The 21,473-nt window shown below is 38.9% G+C and overlaps 1 protein-coding gene across 1 annotated transcript in view; it reads left to right on the forward strand.

Annotated features, from left to right (window-relative positions):
* Positions 1 to 80: 80 nt before the first annotated feature.
* The window catches only part of Fam227b (family with sequence similarity 227 member B), a 170,158-nt gene continuing 148,765 nt past the window's right edge, over positions 81 to 21,473 (forward strand). Inside the window, exons 1-6 of the mRNA XM_085834499.1 lie at positions 81 to 231; positions 5,470 to 5,510; positions 7,423 to 7,476; positions 18,641 to 18,872; positions 20,600 to 20,667; positions 21,243 to 21,278. Of these exons, the coding sequence (XP_085690625.1) occupies positions 5,490 to 5,510; positions 7,423 to 7,476; positions 18,641 to 18,872; positions 20,600 to 20,667; positions 21,243 to 21,278 (411 nt within the window). The 5' untranslated portion in view covers positions 81 to 231; positions 5,470 to 5,489. The remainder of the gene's footprint in view (positions 232 to 5,469; positions 5,511 to 7,422; positions 7,477 to 18,640; positions 18,873 to 20,599; positions 20,668 to 21,242; positions 21,279 to 21,473) is intronic.

A 21,473-nucleotide genomic window follows, 5' to 3' on the forward strand; every position in this document is an offset into this window, starting at 1 on the left:
CACGGGAGGGCGGGGCCTGGCGGTTGCCAGGGCCACGGGGAAGCTGACCGTGGCGCATGCTCAGAGGGAGAATCCCGTGGGCGAGCAGGAGGAACTCGTTCGGAAGTCCCGCCTTCGCTTACCGGGCGACCTGTTCCAAAGGAACCGTCAGCTTCCTGCTGTGCCACCCGTTGTGGGCCCCCAGCGCAACTGGTGACGTGTTCCGGAACTGCATTTTCGAAAGTAGTTTCTGTGAGTTAGTGAGGAGCTAGTAACACCGCTTTACCTCCCCAAATACTATATTTATGAGATCTCAGACTTGTAGCTTTAGGTGGTTGGTAGTTCAAGCTTGATAGACTTCTTAGAAAAACCGTTTATGCATTATGTGCTTTGCGTACAACACGCAGAGTTGACACCTGTATTTTTCTTTTATGTTGTTTTTAAGTCTAATATATGGGGATAAATGATTAAGTTATTTTTCTATGCTCCACCTCAAAGAAACCTAAACAATAGTTGTTAAATTAGAAACAAAACTGTCATATATCAAGCAATTTATTTAATGAGTGGAGAATTATGAAATTAGCCAATGGGAGAAAAAGAACAGCCTTGTGTGTAATCACGAATGACAAACCAGGACACTGATATTTACCACACCAGAATTTATAAAAGTTTTAACAGAAAAATAGACAATGGTTAACATGAATTCCCAGGATCATACCTGTAAGTGGGAGGAAGGCCCATTTCCAGCCTGGCCATGAGTGGTAGCTTCTACTTGAATAGGGGGTGGGGGGGGGAGAGAGAGAGAGAGAGAGAGAGAGAGAGAGAGAGAGAGAGAGAGAGAGAGAGAGAGAGAGAGCCTGAATAGGTCCCTTAATGTTTTGGAGACCTCAAATACCAGCCAAACTAGTATTCCTGATTTGAATACAGAAAAGGAATTTCAGAACTAGTGAGAATGAGGTAGAAATTAGACCATGGATATTTGAATTTAGACTTTAAGCAAAAATGTTTTAAGAAAGAGAGGCATGCAGAACAAAAGTCATTCTAAATGTCAGCCAGTCCACTATACCTTCACTTATCAAAACAGAAAAGGAAGTTACTAACCTTTTGAGACACAATGTGAGAGCCACCAGAATGGTATTCATATATGTTGAATGCTAAAACAGTTGAGAGTCTACTTTGAGACCCACATTGACATGTCTACCTGCCTTAGGAATTAAGCTTTAGTTAATTGTGCACAACATCACAAGTCACTAAGTTAGGCATCACACAGTGAGGGCTTGAACATCAGAAAATGGGATATTTGACTTTTAATTGTTAGCCCTTTCAATTTTTAGCTTTGTTATTGTCATCTTTACACCTTGCCCTGGAAGTGCTTACATGTTAAGTATGGGTAGTACAGGAAGCATTATGACAAATTTTAGGAACCTCAAAAGAGGCTGGGGGAGTCCATGAAGCCACATCCTGATGAGTGGTTGGAGTCTAGGGAAGAATTTCCAACTGGACAGGGTGTTGCATAGGATATGTTGTTTCACATCTTGACCTATTTATAAACAACAACAAAAACTTAAGTCAAAACTATACTTTAGAGCCAGCAGTGATAACTCATATCTTTATTGGGGAGCCAGGAGAATCAAAAGATTGAGACTATCCTAGCACACATAGTAAGTTTCAGGCCAGTCTAGACTGGGGAAGATACTGTCTAAAATAAACAAAATCACATACTTTTTAAATAATGAAATTATTCATGGCAGAAAGTCATTATGTTTAGTACATTATACTTAGTAAAGGTCTACCCAATAGAACTTTCAGTTGCATGTATGTGCATATATACATATGTGCATATATGCATAGATACGGCAAGCATTCCTATTTACCAATGTTCTAGGTTGCTATGCCTGTGTAACTAATAACTCCAAAGTACAGTAGTTTGAAACAACCATGTGGTCTAGTGCATAATGGATTGGTGTGTTTTGTTTTCTCTTGTAAGTCAAATGGGAAGACTGAGCATGCTATCAGGGTGCCTATTAATACATTCACTATGCAGCCTCATCCTCCTCACAGTGAGGCAGGAGAGGAGCAGACGTATTAGCTTAGGCTGGGAGTCTGAGAGTTTCTGTTGCTGTGATAAAACCATGACTTAAAAGCAACTTGGGGAGGAAAAGAATTTATTTGGCTTACATTCCAGGCCATAGTCCATTGATGGAAACCAAAGCAGGAACTTAAAGCAGGAGCTAAGACAGAAGCCATGGAGGGGTACTGCTTCCTAGCTTACTCCCCATTGCTTACTTAACCTGCTTTCTTATATAGCCAAGGACTGCCTTATCAGGGGTGGCAGTGCCACCTGTGCCCACCCACATCAATCACCAGTCAATAAACTGCACGACAGACTTGCCTACAGACAATCTGATTGAGGCATTTTTCTCAGTTGATGTTCCTCCTCCAAGATTATTCTAATTGTGTTAAGCTGACAAAACCAAACCAACCAAAAACAAAACAATACAACAACAACAAAAAAGCAACAACAACAAAAACCCCAAAGAAAGAAAAGAAAACAACCCCAGGCTGGAGAGACTACAAATGGAGCACTGCAAAGAAGGCTGAAATCACATGTCCTTTTGGACCCATCCTCAAAAAATAACAGTGTTACCTCTCTCCTATTCTTTTGCTTGCAAATGAGACTTTAGGCCTGTTCAGATACTAGGAAAAGGAACATAGTTCACACTTCCTAAAGGGTTATCAAAGAAAGTGTAACTTGTAAGGTAAACTAACATAGAGAACTTTCAGCCATCCCAGGAAACCACAAATTATCAATGGCTTAATATGACAAACCTTTAGCTGAAGGGGTCTGCAACCCTATAGGTGGAACAATAATATGAACTAATCAGTACCCCCAGAGCTCTTTCTCTCTAGCTGCATATGTAGCAGAAGATGGCCTAGTCGGCCATCATTGGGAAGAGAGGCCCTTTGGTCTTGCAAACTTTATATGCCCCAGTACAGGGGAACACCAGGGCCAAGAAGTGGGAGTGGGTGGGTAGGGGAGCAGGGCAGGGGGAGGGTATGGGGGACTTTTGGGATAGCATTTGAAATGTAAATGAAGAAAATACCTAATAATTTTTTATAAAAAATATGACAAACCTTTCTGATAAAAGATCCATATAACTGTCCCTAGTTAGAAGATATAGTAGGCTCTGAGTCACAGGCTTCTCTTTTGAACACCTCCTAGGAATTGGGGTCATAGCATATCTGGCAATATAGAAGTATGGTAACTCACAAAAACCATACTCCAGGACAGCCCTTACTCCCAAGAGTAGTTGTGCAACACAAATTGGACTGGATAAGGTTTTGTTGCTGTTTGTTTTTATGATGATGAAAACTTAAAGTTGGGTGTGTAGGAAGTTGAGGATGGAGAGGGTGTATCTGGAAGGAGTTAGGAAAGAAGGTGAATATGATCAAAATGCACTATATGAAATTCTCAAAGTAATTCAAGTAGTATAATTAAAAATGAGCTATCAAGGCATGAAAGTACTCTAGTGCACATTATTAGCCAAAGGAAGCCAATCTGAAAAGGCTGTATACTTGTGATTCTGTGCTACATTAATGTACTAGCATTAATCACATTTGTGGTGCTGATGGATCATGCTGCTTACCCAGTCAGTAATGTATGCTAAATGTGTAGCAATACTGTGTGCTAAGTGCTATACTATTTAGCTTTGTGTAAGCACATGCTGCTATTGGCATGACAAATGACTTACTGGTGTATTTACTGGTGTAATGTAGCCCCATAATTAAGTGACTAATAAATGATGCCTGGCTCTTTCATGTGGTGATGCATACCTGTAATCCCAGCTACTCAGGAAGCTGAAGCAGGAGAATCATGAGTTGAAGACCAGTTTGGGCAACATAGTAAGTCCTTGTCTCAAACAACACAAAACAATAAAACCCAAAAACAAATGAACCAACCAAGCAAACAAACAAACAAACAAAAAAAACCCCAAACCAAAACCAAACAAAAATCCAAAAGGCATTGCTAAGTCTACAGATCTCTTTAAATCTTAGATTCTTAGCAAGAATGTAGTTTGTGAAGCTTTCATACATTATTGAAAATGAAAATCAGTATACAACTGTTTTGGAAGTCTCTTTGGCAGTGCTCACTTCAGCTGACCTAGCCACCCCACTATGAGTTAGAGAATGCATGCCAGAAGACATTAACAAGAATGTTCATGTTGACAGGAGCAACACATGAGTGGGAACTGACTTGAGTTCCCCAAAGGCTGAACAGACAAATAGACTTTGAAAGTATTATGCACTCCAGTAGTATACAACAAGAATCATATTTTTTCATTACATGAGACAGCATGGATGGATCTTACAGTTATAATGTCACGTTCAGCAGCCCAAGGGTGTTTATTTTGGTTACTCCAGTTCCTTAAGTCTACGAGGAAAAGCTTATTCAGGATGATAAGAATTAGTGTGACCATGCTGCAGAAAAAAAGAAAGGCTAACTCTGGGTCATTTGCCGAAGAGTGGGGCCTGAATTATTGAGAAGAGCTTTAATCTCTTGTTCGAATCCAACAAAGCCTAATCGAAGACATAGAGTCATAGTCCTGAGCAAAGGCTGTCGTCCACTTTCTGTTTTGAGTTAGTGTTTAATTTAAGACTTCATTGCTAAATTGCCTAGGAAGACTTCAAACTTGGAATCTTCATGCTTCAACCGACTGCGTAGCTGGGATTACTGCTCTTTACTCCTGATATATCTGAAACACTCCATTTCTTCAGGCACTGTTAGTCAGCCTACACCATAATATCTTTAATATACTTACAGTAGTTTTTACACCCTTGTCTGCTTACCTGATTTATATTGACAGCATTTCCCCTGGTTTATGGCTCCTCTTCTTTCTTGGGCTACTCTGTAATTGCTGTACATTTAACATTATGTTAAATTGAACATTATGTAACAGTCATTGTAGAACACTGAGATTTGCTAGTTTTAAGTTTTGGAAAGCACCAGCCTTTTTCTTGTTTGGCTTTTAGAGTAAAGGGCTGATCTGGAACTTTCTTAGAATGAAAGGGTGCTCCAGAATCTTCCTTGAGTTGAGCTGAGTTTTAGGGTTAAGCTGTAACTTTAATTGGATTGAGTTTATTTGGCATTTACTCAACCTCCAACCTCTTCTAATTCTAATATTTTCTTGATATTTGAGGTAGGGGAAGTTTGAAGTGGAGTTTGATTTTTTTTTTTCAAAATCTGCTCAGGTTCTGGAATTCAAAACTGTAAGAATCATTCAGTCTGTCTAGTTTTCCTCTGTACACGCTCTTCCTTCACTTTGGATTTGTTGACAAAATTTGTAAGTGAGGCTTGAAGGTGACACAGAGGGGTTGTTTAAGTCATCTGACTTTGCATTTGGGTATCTTTCCAGTTGTTACCTAAAAACATACTTACATCTAAGCTACAGCAGATCTCTATTGATCTTCACATTTGTTTCACAATGGCAGGTCAAGGGAAGGTTCAGTGGATGGAGTTGACTGTCCCTCAGGTAAGGAAGCTGTTGTGGATTTGTGCATATATAGAGTATGTTTCTTTCTAGATTTCAGGTCATCAGCTGGCTGGCTTCGTGGGCTTACCCTGTTGTTGATCTGAGCCTGGTGCTGAGAAGCCTGCATGGAGTTTAGAGCTTTGATAAGTTTTGAATGAAGTGTTATAACCTTGACCATCATTGTTATCAGTGTCTGCTGACTTTCATTAACACCTAGAAAAGAATGCTTTCTGTATGACCTGGCTTTTCCTTGTTGTTTCCACAGAGCAGCTCTCTCCTTCCATGAGAGTAGATGTGTGTTTACCTCCCATTTCTTAAGTCCTTTTCATGTTATTCCAGGTTGTGAATTTCATATTGAAGTTGGCTAAAAGTTGCCTTCATGGCATGAAAAGTTGTTTCATGCCTTCCATTCATTTTCTCTTTCTTTCAAGTAAAATGTGATATTATTTTCAGGTTATAATTAAAATAGTGAGCTGGAGAGATGGCTCAGCTGTTAAAAGCTAGCTAGGTTCACAACCAAAAATTTAATTGAAATAGGTTGATAACCACTAAAATATAAAACATGTAAATTGGCTTCATTTATTTTATTTCTAAGCCTTTTGTATACTCTACTCCTCATTTCTCTTTCTGTGTCTACTTAGCCTTAGATTCTTTAATACTTGACTTCATCTGTTCTTGATATTTTATATAATGTTTTATTATCATTGTTAAATGTATGTTTAATGATATTCATATATTTTAAATAATATTAAGAGAATGACATATTCTATTTAACTCCAAATGTGTAATTAGGTTTATATAGTATAGCTCTGTGATTTTATAAACTGGACCATTTAATTGGTGAAAAAATAAGTGTTTTAGTAAACTAAAATATGATTTCATTCTTTTCAGCCACTAGTAAGGTATGCTAATTAGTTATTAAGCTATATTAAGGATTTCCAAATTTTTCTCTCTCTCTTTCTCTCTTTGGCTCCTCCTCACTAATTTTTCATTATCTAGACATGTTATTATTTTTCACATAACTAGATACTTCTCCCATTTATCTACTCACCTATTCATCAAATGATGAAGACAACAAGCCCTTACAGACTTGGGACAGCTGCTATATTTAATTTATGAGATTCAGTTCTGATGTACATAGTCTCTATATCCCTGGAGACATGAATCTGAACAATATTACCATGAAAAAAACTTTGTAAGTTTGGAGGTTAAAGCCTTTTTAGAAAAAAGTATCTGTTTGTGTCTTCGTGGATGCTTTGTTTTAAACCAAGTCTTTCTGGGTAATTAGTTTGGTCTAGAATTTTCAATCTTCCAATTAAAAGTTACTTTTAATTTGATATTTTTGAGAACTAAATAGGTGAAGAAGGACTTGGAAAGAGAGAGTTTTAGACAGGGAAATATCTAAGTTGAAGGAGGAATGTGTACAAAGTCTCCACGAGGACTCTCGTTTTATCTTGATAAAATTCATTTATGGTTGAGTACATTTTCAGTGCTCAGAGAAACTCCTATACAATACAAATGCGATTATGAGTTGTTAGCCTGGAGCCTACAGAGTATCTCACAGTTTTACTGCTGCTGCTTCCCTGTCACCAAGGTAAAGATTTATTACATTTCTGGTTCTGGGTTTATTATAGATACATTCCACATCTCAAAATTATCTTGGAACTCTTATTAGATTTTGAAATGAGAGCATTCAGCAAAAGTCTTGTTGGGGTTTCTTGTAGCAGCAGCAGGGAAGCACTGGCCTCTATCCCTTTTCACAGTGTGTGGACTCTACAAAGCACACAATGAATGGTTTACAATAGCTTACAAATTCCAAAACTTCTAACTTAAATACCATATTTTGGTTTAGTGAGCTATGTGAGTTAAGTACAATCAGAATTAACACAATTGACTGATTTTGCTTCGTTAGAAATTACCGGATCCCCCAAGGAGCTTTGATGAATTCTTAAAGTCTCAAAACTGGGTGAGTAGGACTTTGTATCCTCGTTTCTCTGCCGACCCACCTTTTAAAACCATCAGCTATGGAAAGAAGAATGGGATTCCAGACAGTGTTTCAATATGGGGAATGTTTATTTCCTTTCAGTGGACTGTATTCCATGTCCAGTTCACCAACAACAGTGTCTGACATTTAATTCTGTTAGCCCTGTGCATACAGTTCTGTGAACGTCCCTAAGATTTCTGTCTTATTTATACCTGAAGAAAATCTGACAATTACTCTTAGTTAGCCACTTATCATGACTATAATACTCACAGAGTTTGCAGAGAACATACAATAGTACTCCTTCATTATTGAATCAAACAAATACGCAAAGTATGTTTTCCCACTGTTCTGTAGGAATCTTTCTGGAGTTACTGAGGTCATTAAGGAGCCCTCTCTGAGCATGAGCTCATTCATTTGCAAACATGAGCTGAGGGTTGTTGAACTTTTTTTTTTTTAATTTTCAGTTATCTTTGCATTTTAAAAAATTATTTATTTATTTATTTATTTATTTATTTATTTATTTATACTCCAGCTTTTATTCTCTTTTAACTCCACCTTCCAACTGTTCCACATCTCATACCTCCTCTCTGACCCCCTGTCTCCACAAGGATGACCATACCCTGACCCTCACCTCATCACCCACTACCCATCATCCACCCCACCAGACCTCTAAACTCCCTGGGGCCTCCAGTCTCTTGAGGGTTAGGTGCATCTTCTATGACTGAACCCAGACCCAGAAGTCCTCTGCTGTATGTGTGTTGGGGGCCTCATATCAGGTGGTGTGTGCTGCCTGGTTGGTCCAGTGTCTGAGTGATCTTGGGGGTCCAAGTTAATTGAGACTGCTGGTCCTCCTACAGGGTCACCCTCCTCCTCAGCTTCTTCCAGCCTTTCCCTAATTCAACCACATGGGTCAGGAGCTTCTTTCTATTGATTGGGTGCAAATATTTGCATCTGACTCTTTCAGCTGCTTCTTGGGTCTTTTGGAGGGCAGTCATACTAGGTCCCTTTTTTGTGAGCGCTCCATAGCCTCAGTAATAGTGTCAGGCCTTGGGACCTCCCCTTGAGTTGGATCCCACTTTAGGCCTGATGCTGAGTCTTCTTTTCCTCAGGCTCCTCTCCATTTCCATCCCTGTAATTCTTTCAGATGGGAACAATTATGGGTCAGAGGTGTGACTGTGGGATGGCAACCACCTCTCTCACTTGATGCCCTGTCTTCCTGCTGGAGGTGGGCTCTATAAGTTCCCTCTCCCTGCTGTCGGGCATTTCATCTAAGGTCCCTCTCTTTGAGTCCTGAGAATCTCTCACCTCCCAGGTCTCTGATGCATTCTGGAGCCCCCCCCCCCCAACTTCCTATCTCCAAGGTTGCCTGTTTCCATTCTTTCTGCTAGCCCTTAGGGCTTCAGTCCTGTCCCCTCACCCAATACCAGATCAGATTCCTCTCTTTCCCCTTCCATCCTGATACTCTTTCCCTTCCAGCTCTCCCCCTCCCCCTTTGAGATTGCTGTCTTCTCCTTCCCAAGTGGGACTGAGGAGATTTGTTGAACTTTAGGTTATGTCTGATAAAGGTTGGAAGAAAGATGACAGTTTAAAAGACAGGAAAGATGACTTTTAAAACATTTTTTAGACTTTATTAAATGTTTGATATATAAAAGCAAACTAGTATCTGGTTGTAGATTTAAATTAACTCAATAGAAACAGTGTTCTATGGCAGGAATTGGGGGTGTAATTTAATTAATTTTTTTCTTTTATTTACTCACTTTACATCCTGTTCACTGCCCCTTTCATGGTCACCTGCTCCCACAATCCTTCCTGAATCTCCCCTCCCCTTTTCTTCTCAGCAGATGCCCTCCCATCTCACAGACCTCCCACACACCCCTGTACCCCTCACCCTGGCACTTCAAGTCTCTGTGAGGCTAAGCACTTTCTCTCCCACTGAGGCCAGACAAAGCAGAACAGCTAGTAGAATATAGCCTAGGTACAGGCAACAGCTTCTGGGATAGCCCCAGCCCCAGTTGCTCAGACCCACATGAATACCAAGCTGCACATCTGCTACATATGTGCAGGGAGTCCTAGGTCCAGTCCATGCCTGTTCTTTGGTGATTTAGTCTCTGAGTGCCCCAAGGATCTAGGTTAGTTGATTTTGTTGGTCTTCTTGTTGAGTTCCTATCCCCTTAAGGGCTACAATCCTGCCTCCTATTCTTCCATAAGAGTCCCCAAGCTCCATCCACTGTTTGGCTGTGGGTGTCTGTATCTGCCTGAGTCTTATTTGGTGAGTGGGGCCTCTCAGAGAACAGCCATGCTAGACTCCTGTCTGCAAGCATAACAGAGTATCATTAATAGTGTCAGGGATTGGTGGTTGCCCATGGGATAGGTCTCAAGATGGACTGGTTATTGGTTGGCCCGGTCCCTCACTCTCTGTTCCATCCCCTGTCCCTGCATTTCTTGTAGACAGGATAAGTTTTGGGTCAGAAGTTTTGTGGGTGGATTGTCCCTATTGCCTCACTAGGGTTCCTGTCTGGCCACAAGGTTCCTATCTGGCCACAGGAGGTTGCCTCGCCAGGCTCTACATCTCCAATACTGAGTCACAGCTAAGGACATCCTCATTGATTCTTGGGAGCCTCCCCTATCCCAGGTCTCCATCTCTTTCAGGAGATGCCCCCCAAATGCCTCTGCCCCGTCAGTTACAGATTTTCTTTCATTCTCCTGGCCATCTAAACATCCCTCCTGCCCCTTCCCACACTTGTTCCTGAGCCCTCCTACTCCCCTCCCAATCCCCTCTCCCATTCAGTTCCCTCCCTCCATCTGCCTTCCAGGACCATTCCATTCCTGCTTCCAAGTGAAGCTCACACATCCTTGCTTGTGTTCTCCTTCCAGTCCAGCCTCCTTGGGTCTGTGGAATGTTATAGCAGGGGCATCCTGTATTTTAAGGCTTATAAGTGATACTTACCATGCATGTCCTTTCGGGACTGGGTTACCTCACTCATGAGGTAACTTGAGAATGGATGATATTCTCAAGATCCATCCATTTGCCTGCAAAATTCATGATATCTTTGTTTTTTATGATCGAATAGTATTCCATTATGTAAATGTACCACGTTTTCTTTATCATTCTTAGGTGAGGGACATCTAGGTTGTTTCCAGTTTCTGGCTATTACAAATAAAGCTGCTATGAACATACTTGAGCAAGTGTCCTTGTGGGATGGTGGAGCATCTTTTGGATATATACTCAGGAATGGTATATCTGGGTCTTGAGAGAGAACTAGTCCAAGTTTTCTGAGGAACTGCCAAATTGATTTCCAAAGTGGTACAATTTTGCACTCCCACCAGCAATGGAGGAGGAGGAGTGTTCCCCTTGCTCCACATCCTCACCAGCATGTGCTATCACTTTAGGCATTCTGAATGGTATAAAATGGAATCTCAGAGTTGTTTTGATTTGCATTTCTCTGATGATTAAGGACTTTGACCTTTTCTTCAAGTGATTCTTGGCCATTTGGTACTCCTCTATTAAGAATTCTGTTTTGTTATGTGCCTCATTTTAATTGGGTTATTTGGATATTTGGTGTTTAACTTCTTGAGTTCTTTATAAATGTTGGCAGTTAGCCCTTTGTCAGATGTAAGGTTGGTGAAGATCTTTTCCCAATCTGTAGGCTGCCATTTTATTTTATTGACAGTGTCCTTTGCCTTACAGAAGCTTTGCGGTTTCATGAAGTCCCATTTATCAATAGTTAATCTTAAGAGTCTGAGCCATTAGTATTCTGTTCAGAAAACTGTGCCTGTACCAATGGCTTGAAGGATATTTTCCACTTTCTCTTCCATGAGATTTTTGTTGAGGTCCTTGATCCACTTGGACTTGAGTTTTGTGCAGGTTGATAAATACGGATCTGTTTTCACCCCTCTACATGTAGACATCCAATTAGATAGACCAGCCCCATTTGTTGAAGATGCTTTCTTTTTCCCATTATATGGTTTGGCTTCTTTATCAAAGTATCCATAAGTATATGGGTTTAATTCTGAGTCTTTAATTCTATTCTATTGGTCAACCTGTCAGTTTCTATACCAATACTATGCAGTTTTTGTCACTATTGCTCTGTAGTACATCTTGAGGCACTTTATTACTCAGGATTGTTTTGACTATCCTGGGTTTTTGTTTTTCCATATGAAGTTGAGAATTGCTGTTTCAAGGTCTATAAAAAAATTTCCATTCATCTGCCAATGTGAAGCAAACATTTGTTTTATTTTAAGGTATGTCTGATAAAGGTTGGAATAAAGGTGACAGTTTAAACGATTGGAAAGATGACTTTTTAAATGAGGTGTGTTGAAATTTAGTAAATTGAAATATAAATAATTTATTTCCACTTATGTAAAATATAAATAGAATTTGCTATGACTAAAATATTAGCAATGAAATTTCGTGTATGTGAGTGTGTGTGTGTTTAAATGAGTGCTTTTGTCCCATTGTTTTGAGAAATTTATTTAAGAGCAAAATAAAAATAGAACAATTTTTAAAAGTTTCTTTTTTCTTTCTTTTTTTTTTTTTTGTTCACTGAAAACAATTTTTTTTCATACAAAATATTCTGGTCAAGGTACCCACCTCCCCTAGTTCCTCCCAGCTCCTCCCACCTCCCTATCCACCCAATTCCATACCTTTTCCTTCTCTTTCTCTTTAGGAAGTGAAAAGCAAGCAAAGAATCAAAACAACCATACTATAGTTTAAAACACAAAGAATACACACACACAAACACACACCACATACCATTCTACACACCATACACATACCTCATAAAAACAAAATTGGATGCTATAATATACAAGTAAAATATCGTAAGGCAGAAAAATGCCCAAAGCAATTTAAGTCAAAAGGTCTACAAAAATGGCTTTGAGTTTGTTTTGTGTTCTTTATCTACTGGTAGGTACAAGGACTATCTCTACGTGTGGTTAATATGCCCAATGAGTCTCATAGGAGAAAACAAACTTTTCCTTTGAAAGTGAGTGTCAATTGCAAATAGCTTATTGGTTAGGGGTTGGAGCCTGTGTCCAGTTCCCTTTCTCAGCACTGAGATCTAGATTGGCTTGAACCTGTGGGCCCTTATGTGCATCAGTCTTATTGTGTCTGGAGGACACCATTTCTCTGTAATCATCTATCCCCTCTGGCTGATGTCATCATTCCTCCTCCTCTTTTGCATAGATTCCGGAACTTTAAGGGGAGGGGTTTGATGAAGGACCATGTAGGACTTAATGTTCCAAAATCTCTCTCTGAATATTGTTCAGTTGTGAGTCTCTGTGATAGTTTCCATCTACTGCAAGATGGAGCTTCTTTAGTAATGGCTTAGTGAAGCATTGGTCTATGGATATAGCAGAATTCCTTTAGGAGTCATTTTATCCTATATTCCTTTAGCAGAACAATAGTATTTGGTTTTCCCATAGGCCCATGACCTATGCAGTTTGAGGTTCATGGCTACCCAGCAACAAAGTCAGTCATGGGTGACTTGTGGAGAGGGCCTTAAATCTAATCAGACAGTGGTTGGTTACTGAAATGGAAACTTATAGTTTCTTGGAAACTCAGTTGTGTTGGATGGTGTTTTGCTGGGGCAAACACTTGAAGGAGTGTTTTCCAAAAGCAAACACTGGTTGTGATGGTTTGTATATTCTTGGACCAGGGAGTGGCACCATTTGGAGGTGTTGCCTTGTTGGAATAGGTGTGACCTGGTTGGAGTAGGTGTGTCACTGTGGGTGTGGGTTTAAGACACTCACCCCAGTTGCCTGGAAGTCAGTTTTCCACTAGCAGCCTTTGGATGAAGATGTAGAACTCTCAGCTCTGCCTGCGCCATGCCTGCCTGGATACTGCCATTCTCCCACCTTGAAGATAATGGACTGATCTCTGAACCTATAAGCCAGCCTCAATTAAATGTTGTTTTTTTATAAGAATTGCCTTGGTCATGGTGTCTGTTCACAGTAGTAAAACTCTAACTAAGACACTGGTGAAAGGATGTTTCTTTAAGGCAGACTTGTGAAGAAAAATTATGCTGAAGCAGACATAGGTGAAAGGATGTTTTGCCAAAAGCAAGCACGTGAAAGGGCATGTGGTGAAGAATTCTTCACTAACTACATGCATGAATTGGTTCACTTTACATTGCATTGTTGAGCTCCATTTGCCATGACTCCATAGATAGAAATGAACCAAAAAACTTCTGGTGATGTGCTAGTGGGTTCTGGCTGAATCCCCAGACTTGAGTTGATTGGCAGAGTGATGTCAGCTGATACAGACTCACATGCTGAGGCAATGACACATGGTAAAGCAAGACTCATGAAGGACACATGATGTTTGGAGGGAGCATAACTAGGACTCAACAGACTATGAGGGGGGCTTGCTTATAGAGCTAGCTGTGCAATGCTTCTTGGTCTCATGTCTTCGCTGATCATTTAGAGAGGCACAGCAAAGAACTCCTGGCATCCCTAGCGGTCCTGGTTCCTCCTGCTGACTCGTGCTGATTTGGATGAGACCTGGCTGTCTCTACTAGGTCCTGCCACTGCTGCTGCTCTCCTGGAACTACTGAACTGCATGGTAGTATATCTGTGAAGTGTTTGCAAGTGGATTGAACTGCCGATGCTGACCTGTGAACTGAAGTACTGGTTTCCTGACAATGCAGATGAGATTCGCTCCAAAGAACAATTTCAAAACAGGCCCACTCCCCCCATATCCTAATAACCTTTCTTTTCCACTACCTCTGGTGGGTAATGGGCTAGAAGGGAGGTTAAAGTGTTTAAGAACCATCATTAAAAGTAGGGTTGAGAAAAATTAAAGCCTACAAGTTATTCCCACACAACACTTGTGCTCTGATTGTACCAGCATATCTTGTAGGCAGGACACTATTGGGGACTGCAGGGTTTATAGCTGTGTTGATGGCTACCTTTCTCCTCTGGTAGAATGCAGAATACCTGCTAGTAATGTGAACACTAGTCTGCAATGGTAAAAGCTCTAGGTAAGCTCTAGTTTGACTCCTCCCTATTTGATAAGATACATAAGTGCTATCTTCCACAATTGGGCCTTACCATCAGTTTATAAAGAGCAGCCAATAGCTATGGGACTAGCTGAGATGTTTGGGACCCCTTGACTAAACACTCAACTAGATAAAACCCATTCCTGGCACTGGAGGTTTCACATGGTGGCAAATAATGTCCAGTTAGGTCATTGTCTCCCTCATTATTTGGTAACTCCATTTATGTTTTCTTTCCTATAAGTATATATTTTGGGAAGCTTCTGTAATAGGTTTCGTATGACCCCTCTCAAAATGCCTTTAGCATGAGTTGTTCTTCCCATATTCTCTCTTACCTGTCTCATCCATCCCACTCCCCTATTAAGTCTCCCCTGGTCTCTTCCATAAATATATATTCTATTTCCCCTTTCTTAGGGTATACTCCTCTCCCTGCTGGTCCCTTACTTGAAACTTCTGAGATTATATAGATTGTAGCATGCCTATGCTTAAAGTCTCCCCTGGTCTCTTCCATAAATATATATTCTATTTCCCCTTTCTTAGGGTATACTCCTCTCCCTGCTGGTCCCTTACTTGAAACTTCTGAGATTATATAGATTGTAGCATGCCTATGCTTAAATGACAACATCTATATATAAGAGAAAATTATAAAATATTTGTTATTTGGGGTCTGGGTTGCCTCACTCTGGATGAATTTTTCTAGCTTCATCAATTTACTTACAAATTTCATAATTTTTTGTTTAATAGCTGAATAGTACTGCATTGTGTCTATGTACCACATTTTCATTACCCATCTGTCGAAGAACATTGACATTGTTTCTCTGTCCTAGCTATTGTTAATAGAGTGGGGGTGAACATGATTAAGTGAATATGGAGTATAATGGCTAACATATGCCAAGTAGTAGTATAGCTAGACCACGTTAGATCTGCTTATAGCTTTTTTGAGAACTCTCTATACTGACTTCCAAAGTGACTGCCCCAGGTTTCAATCAGTTATTTTCTTTATCCTAGAATTTCTGACTGGGGTTTTAATTTGCATTTATCTACTTACTAAGGATATTGATTATGTTTAAAGATATTTCTTAGTTCCTCGTCCCCCATCTTGAGAACTCTACGTTCGGATGCACAGTCTATTTTTAATTGGGTCATTTGTTTTCTTGATTCTATTGTTTTGAGATCTTTGTATATTCTAAATATCAATCTTCTATCAAACTTATGGCTGGAAACAATTCTCTTCCACTTAGTTTGTTTCCTTTTCACTTCATTTAGTTTTTACTCTACAGTAAAGAAACTTCTTAATTATTTTATTATTTCCTTTCGTTTTTGAGATTATAGTATATTACATCATGTGCCTCTTCTCTTTCTTCTTCTAAAGTGTCCCACATGTCTCTCCTTGTTCTCATTTAAACTCATGGTCTTTTTTGCTTTATTAATTGTTGTTACATATATGTATGTTGTGGGAAATATTAAAAAATATGGCACCATCTTGCGCTATTCTCAGCTACTCTCTGCTCTGACAGTCTTGCTGTCTCTTGGCTAGCCCCAGTTCACGGTTTTTTCAGCTCCAGTTTGCCAGCCTCAGAGCCTCTTGTTCCTTCTCAGCCATCTATCCCCTGTGGTGAGTTGTCACAAATCCCCTTATCCCAGTAAATCAAAACTCTAGAAGCTTATAATTAATCAGACAGATTTAAATATCAATAAATTCTCAATTTACAAGATGCACACACAATAATCTCAGAGCCAATTCATAATGATACAAGCTGCCCACCTAGATTAGACAAGTTATCCCAATTATGCTATCCTTTTGTGATATTCATAGCTACCTGTGGCTATTTAAAGCCACACCAAATCTGGATCATCTTCCTCTTCCTCCATCTTCCTTCCTTCTCTCTCTCCTCTCCTTTCCTCCTTCTTCCCCAAACTTTTCAGCTCCACCTTCTCTTCCACTGCCCAATCACCAGCTCTAGTCTTTATTTTACAAGTTAAGGTGGGGAGAAGGTTCACAAAAAGTCACCTGTGTGACTCATCTGCAACCCCTCCTGGGAAAGTGGAATTAGCATCAAAATACAAGCAAGCTGGTGCTACCCACAACTTATGTGTATGTATTTATTCCTAAATATAACTCGCTCAAGTCTATATAATGTTGCTTTTATATATATCTTCAGGGGTGATCATTTGGTGTTGGATAATCAATTGCTGTGCTCTTCCCTGGGGAAGACTTTTCCACTCTAAGCATTCTTTAGATGCCTGGAGTTCTTTGTGTGTGCTCCATCTATGTTAGCATGTCTATTGTTGTCTTTGTTCAGCTCATGTTTAGTGTGGCTATGCATGTAGCTTCTGACAGTCTTAGGACACAATGTCACTGGAAATGTCATGATCTCTAGCTCCTAGAATTTTTCCATCCCCTCTTCTTCATTTTCCCTAAGCCTTAGGTAAGGGAGCTGTTTTGGAGACCTATCCATTAGAAATGGTCTCCACAACTATGTGTTTTGAGTGGCTGTGGTTTTCTATCATGATCTCTATCTTGTTGCAAAGAGAAGCTAAGTTGTGAATAAGTGAGGACTACACTTATTTGTGGGAATAAGGAATAACATTTGGAATGAAGTCAGGGATTATGCTGATATAAGAAAGCAGAAGATGTAGATTCTGTCCCAAGATTCATGGCTACTAGCCCTGGGTAGATGACTAGGTTTCCAGTACCAGGCATGATACCACCAAAGTATGGGTGCCACCACTGAGCCCTTAGGGTTATTTTTGCTGTGCTGGTTGTTATTGTCGTTCATAGGCATCACAGCTGAGTAAGTCTATTGGTTACCTCTCTCTTGTAGAAGCTTTTGTAGTGCCTTCTGGAACCATGAAAACTACTACTCAGAGAGAAGGCTTTCAGATCATTTATAGTTCTGAGGCCTCTGGGTCATGCCTCTGATGTGCATGCTGTCTTCAGCAATAGGGACTTATCTGGAGGAGAACCAAGGGCAATAGCAGCAGGCTGTGTGTTTCAGAAGTCTCTTGGACAGCCCTGGCCAACAACTCAAAAGAGGGCTTCTTATGCCTGATGTTGGAGTTTCAGTAGATGGTATTTGGCTCTTGGAGGGAGCATTTTCGTTTGAACTTCACATGGATGTTTATACACAGATGTATGTGTATTGTAGGGTTTTATTAAGTAGATAATTAATAGTATGATTCCTTATGGCATTTTTAGACATCCCCCAAATCATGCAAAACATATGCAGTTATGTATATAAACCTAGAAAAATGCTAAATGAAATAAACCAGACCCAGAAAGACCCCATTGCTACATTTTCAGCTCACACAAGGAATCTAAAACAGTGGGGCTCAGTAGCAGAGTACCCTAATAGTTTCCAGAGGTTGGTAAGAAGAGAAGAAATGGATTGAAAAATACAAAGTTTCTATTATATGATATAAATATACTCTGAAGATCTAATGGTAACTCTAGTTAATATGTTTTAGAATTGCCAAGACAATATCTATTACATTTCTCACCATCAAAACAAAACAAAACAAAACAAAACAAAACAAAAAAACAAGAAAAATCTATGTGAGATAATATGTTCTTAACTTTATACTTGGCTGGTCATTTCATAGCATATACAGATATTAAAACAGCATGTTATTTATCATAAATATGTATAATTTTGCTTATTACATGTCAGTAAGACTGGAAAATAGAAGTAAAAAGTAACTATTGTGTCCTCTATCTTCCTTTCCTCCCAGCCAAACGCTGAGGAACTGTCTTAAGTTGCAGTGGACTCATACTAAAAGAATTGAATCATGAATATTTGTGATTCTAAATTTTGTTATTTTTCTATAAAAGGTATTACTAGATCAATTGATGAAATTTAAATAGCATTTAATTTAGATAGGGAGATTACATTAAGACTAGTTTTCCTAATTTTTACAAAGCTGTTTTATAGGAGAATGCTTTCAGTTTTTCACAGATACTAAAGTATTGAAAGACACAGAGCTACTAAACAGTAACATACACAAATGGTCCCCCAAGGCTTTTGATTATTTGAAATTTATTTTTTAAACATTTAATAAAAATAATGCTGTAGAATAAAGATGAATTTTTAGATCATCAAACTCTTTGATTTGAATTTGTTCAAGATGATGTAAAATGTGTATTTCTGCAGGATTATTGGCCCAGGGATGTTCATTTTAGAGATAGTGATATATGGGAAGATACTCTGAAAAAACTAGAAGAGGCTATTTCATATACTTCTATTTATTCTTATCTGTGGACCAACGTGCCTCGGCTGTATGATATCGTCGACAGCTTGGAGTCAAAATTAAAGGAAAGCTCACATCTTTTGCAACACCATGCCTCCAGATTATTTGAAAGTGACAAAATGATTTCCAAGAAAAGTAAGACTTATTTCTTATGTGAATAAGGAAAATGGTCAGTGGTGTGTGTGTGTGTGTGTGTGTCTGTCTGTCTGTCTGTCTGTCTGTCTGTCTGTCTGTCCATGTATGCTTGCTCTATGTGTATTCTCATAAAGAATGAAATTCCAAAGTTAAATATTTTAAAACTAAATGTTTAGGCAGAGACAAGCAGATTTCTGAGTTCAAGGCCAGCCTGGTCTACAGAGTGAGTTCCAGGACAGCCAGGGCTGCACAGAGAAATCCTGTCTCAAAAACCAAAAAGAAAACAAAAAACCAAAAACCAAAAAACAAACAAACAAACAAAAAACCCTAAATGTTTGAAACTCTCATCATCCAACAGGATCTAGTAAATATTTTCAGATAGACCTGAGAATGAGGTTTGAAAGAAAGCACTACTAGAACAAGCCTAAGACAGTTAAAAACTTTGTTAAACTGGAAAAGAGGTAGCAAAACATGGGGATTCAGAGAAGCAAGATGTATCAGTTGATGATGCAAGAAGCAAGCCACAATCAATAGCAAATATAGAAGCCAGAGTAACGGAGGGCTGACCCACATGTTCGAGTTTAACCATGGGTGTATTTAGTGTTCAGTGTGGAAGAAATGAACAGTTAGATGCACGTCTTCAAGCAGTGATAATGTTTTTATCCTCGGTACTTGTATAACATTTTCCCTATCTAATTGAAAATAAGGATTTTTTTTTTATTTCTCTTTTTTCTATTTCTATTACTTTTTATATTTGTCTCTGTCTCCATTGCACTTCAAACATTATATTGAGTAGAGAGAGTGGAAACCCTTGTCTTATTCCTGAGTTTAATGGGAAGGAGTTTTTCTCCATTTAGCATTAGCTTTCTGCTTAGGACTGCCTTCATTGTGTCCCATAGATTTTGGCATGTTTTGTTTTCAATTCATTCATAGCTAGGATTTTTTTTTTTCCTTCATGACCCTTTCCTTATCTAATTATCATTCAATAGTATTTTTTAAAGTTTTCTTGAGTTTGTGTACTTTCTTTAGTTTCTCTTGCTGTTGATATCTGGCTTAATTCCACTACAGGCAAATAAATATGGGATGTTATTTTAACATTGCTCTATTTGTTTTGACTTGTTTTATGTTTTATCTGCTGATCAGTCTTAGAGAGCGTGTGGGCGGCTGAGGAGAATAAGTTCTCCCTAGTGTTTGGTTGAGTTGTCTGTAGATGTCCGTGGGCTCCACATTATTAACCATGCCATTTAACTCCAATGTTTCTCTGTCTAGTTTTTCCTGGGGAGACTTCCCATAGATGTTTGAATGTGCCTTACTGAGTTTTTCACTTGCAGCATCACTTCAGTTTGAGTTTTCAGCAGCAGCATCCTTTTTATTAAATTCTGTATTCTTGTCTTGGAATGATTTCTGCATTTCATTCATCTCTGTTTTAAGTACTAACTCTAACTAGCCGAACTATTTGAAAAAATGGGACTTGTTTGTCAGATTTCGGATAAGGTAAACATTAGACACAGAAGTATCACAGACATGTAAGGTAGAGCTTGATATGTTGGAAAAACAAAAGGAAACATGATAAAAGTCTCATTACTTTTTAAGGGTCGTTACTCATGAAGGGTTTGTGGCTTGTCAAAATTTCTAGTTCATTTTTAGTAAATAGTTTTGTATATAGTACAAATTTAATACAGAATGTCCTTAGTTTTTTCATTGTTGGCAATTCCTTTTTCTTAAAGGGTCATATACAAACCTGGAACGCTACAAAGCATTTGTAAAAGAACACTATAGGCCAAAGAAAATCGCGGTATGAGCTTTATGTTTTTACCATCCCTCAAAAATGTATTTTCATTAAAAAATGTAAATGCTATAGGTTACAAATAAGAACTGATAATGTTTTTATGAATGTCCTTTTAATCTTTTGTGAGTAACATTTCTGTCCTGAAAATCTAGAAATGTATTTTTTGACACTCAGTATTGGAGCCCTGATACTGTATATCATCATAAGTCATTTGAGATTGGTTGGGTTTTTTGTTTTTTGTTTTTTGTTTTTTTTTTTTTTTCGAGACAGGGTTTCTCTGTGTAGCCCTGGCTGTCCTGGAACTCACTTTGTAGACCAGGCTGGCCTCGAGCTCAGAAATCCGCCTGCCTCTGCCTCCTGAGTGCTGGGTTTAAAGGCGTGCGCCACCACTGCCCGGCTTGAGATTGTTTTTAATGTGTCTATATGTTCCTTCCTTCGGTTATTTAATGAATAAAATATGTGAACCAATGCTTTATTAATTATTTTGAAATATAAATATTTTATTGAGTTTATTGATCAGGATTTGGATGTAAAAATCCTTTAATTTATAATTTTGAATAGTTTGTTTTGAATTTTTCCAGCTTTCAGATCGAATGGAGACAGAGAAGAATATAGAGGTATTTCAATTTTCTATATTGCTGGATTATATGTCAGGTATACTGTGTAGAGCCAAGAGAATGATTATAATGCTGTGGATGTAGATATAACTATAAATTTGTGCTCTAAGAAAGAGAGATGGGAACAGGCTTAGAAATCTTTCTGTGCGGTCCTGTTCTTCTTTCTTTTTGCATGAACAATCTAAAATACTTGAT

This window comes from Mus caroli, unplaced genomic scaffold (assembly GCF_978045245.1).
Source record: "Mus caroli unplaced genomic scaffold, Mus_caroli_1 scaffold_2, whole genome shotgun sequence".
In the NCBI taxonomy this organism is placed as follows: domain Eukaryota; kingdom Metazoa; phylum Chordata; class Mammalia; order Rodentia; family Muridae; genus Mus; species Mus caroli.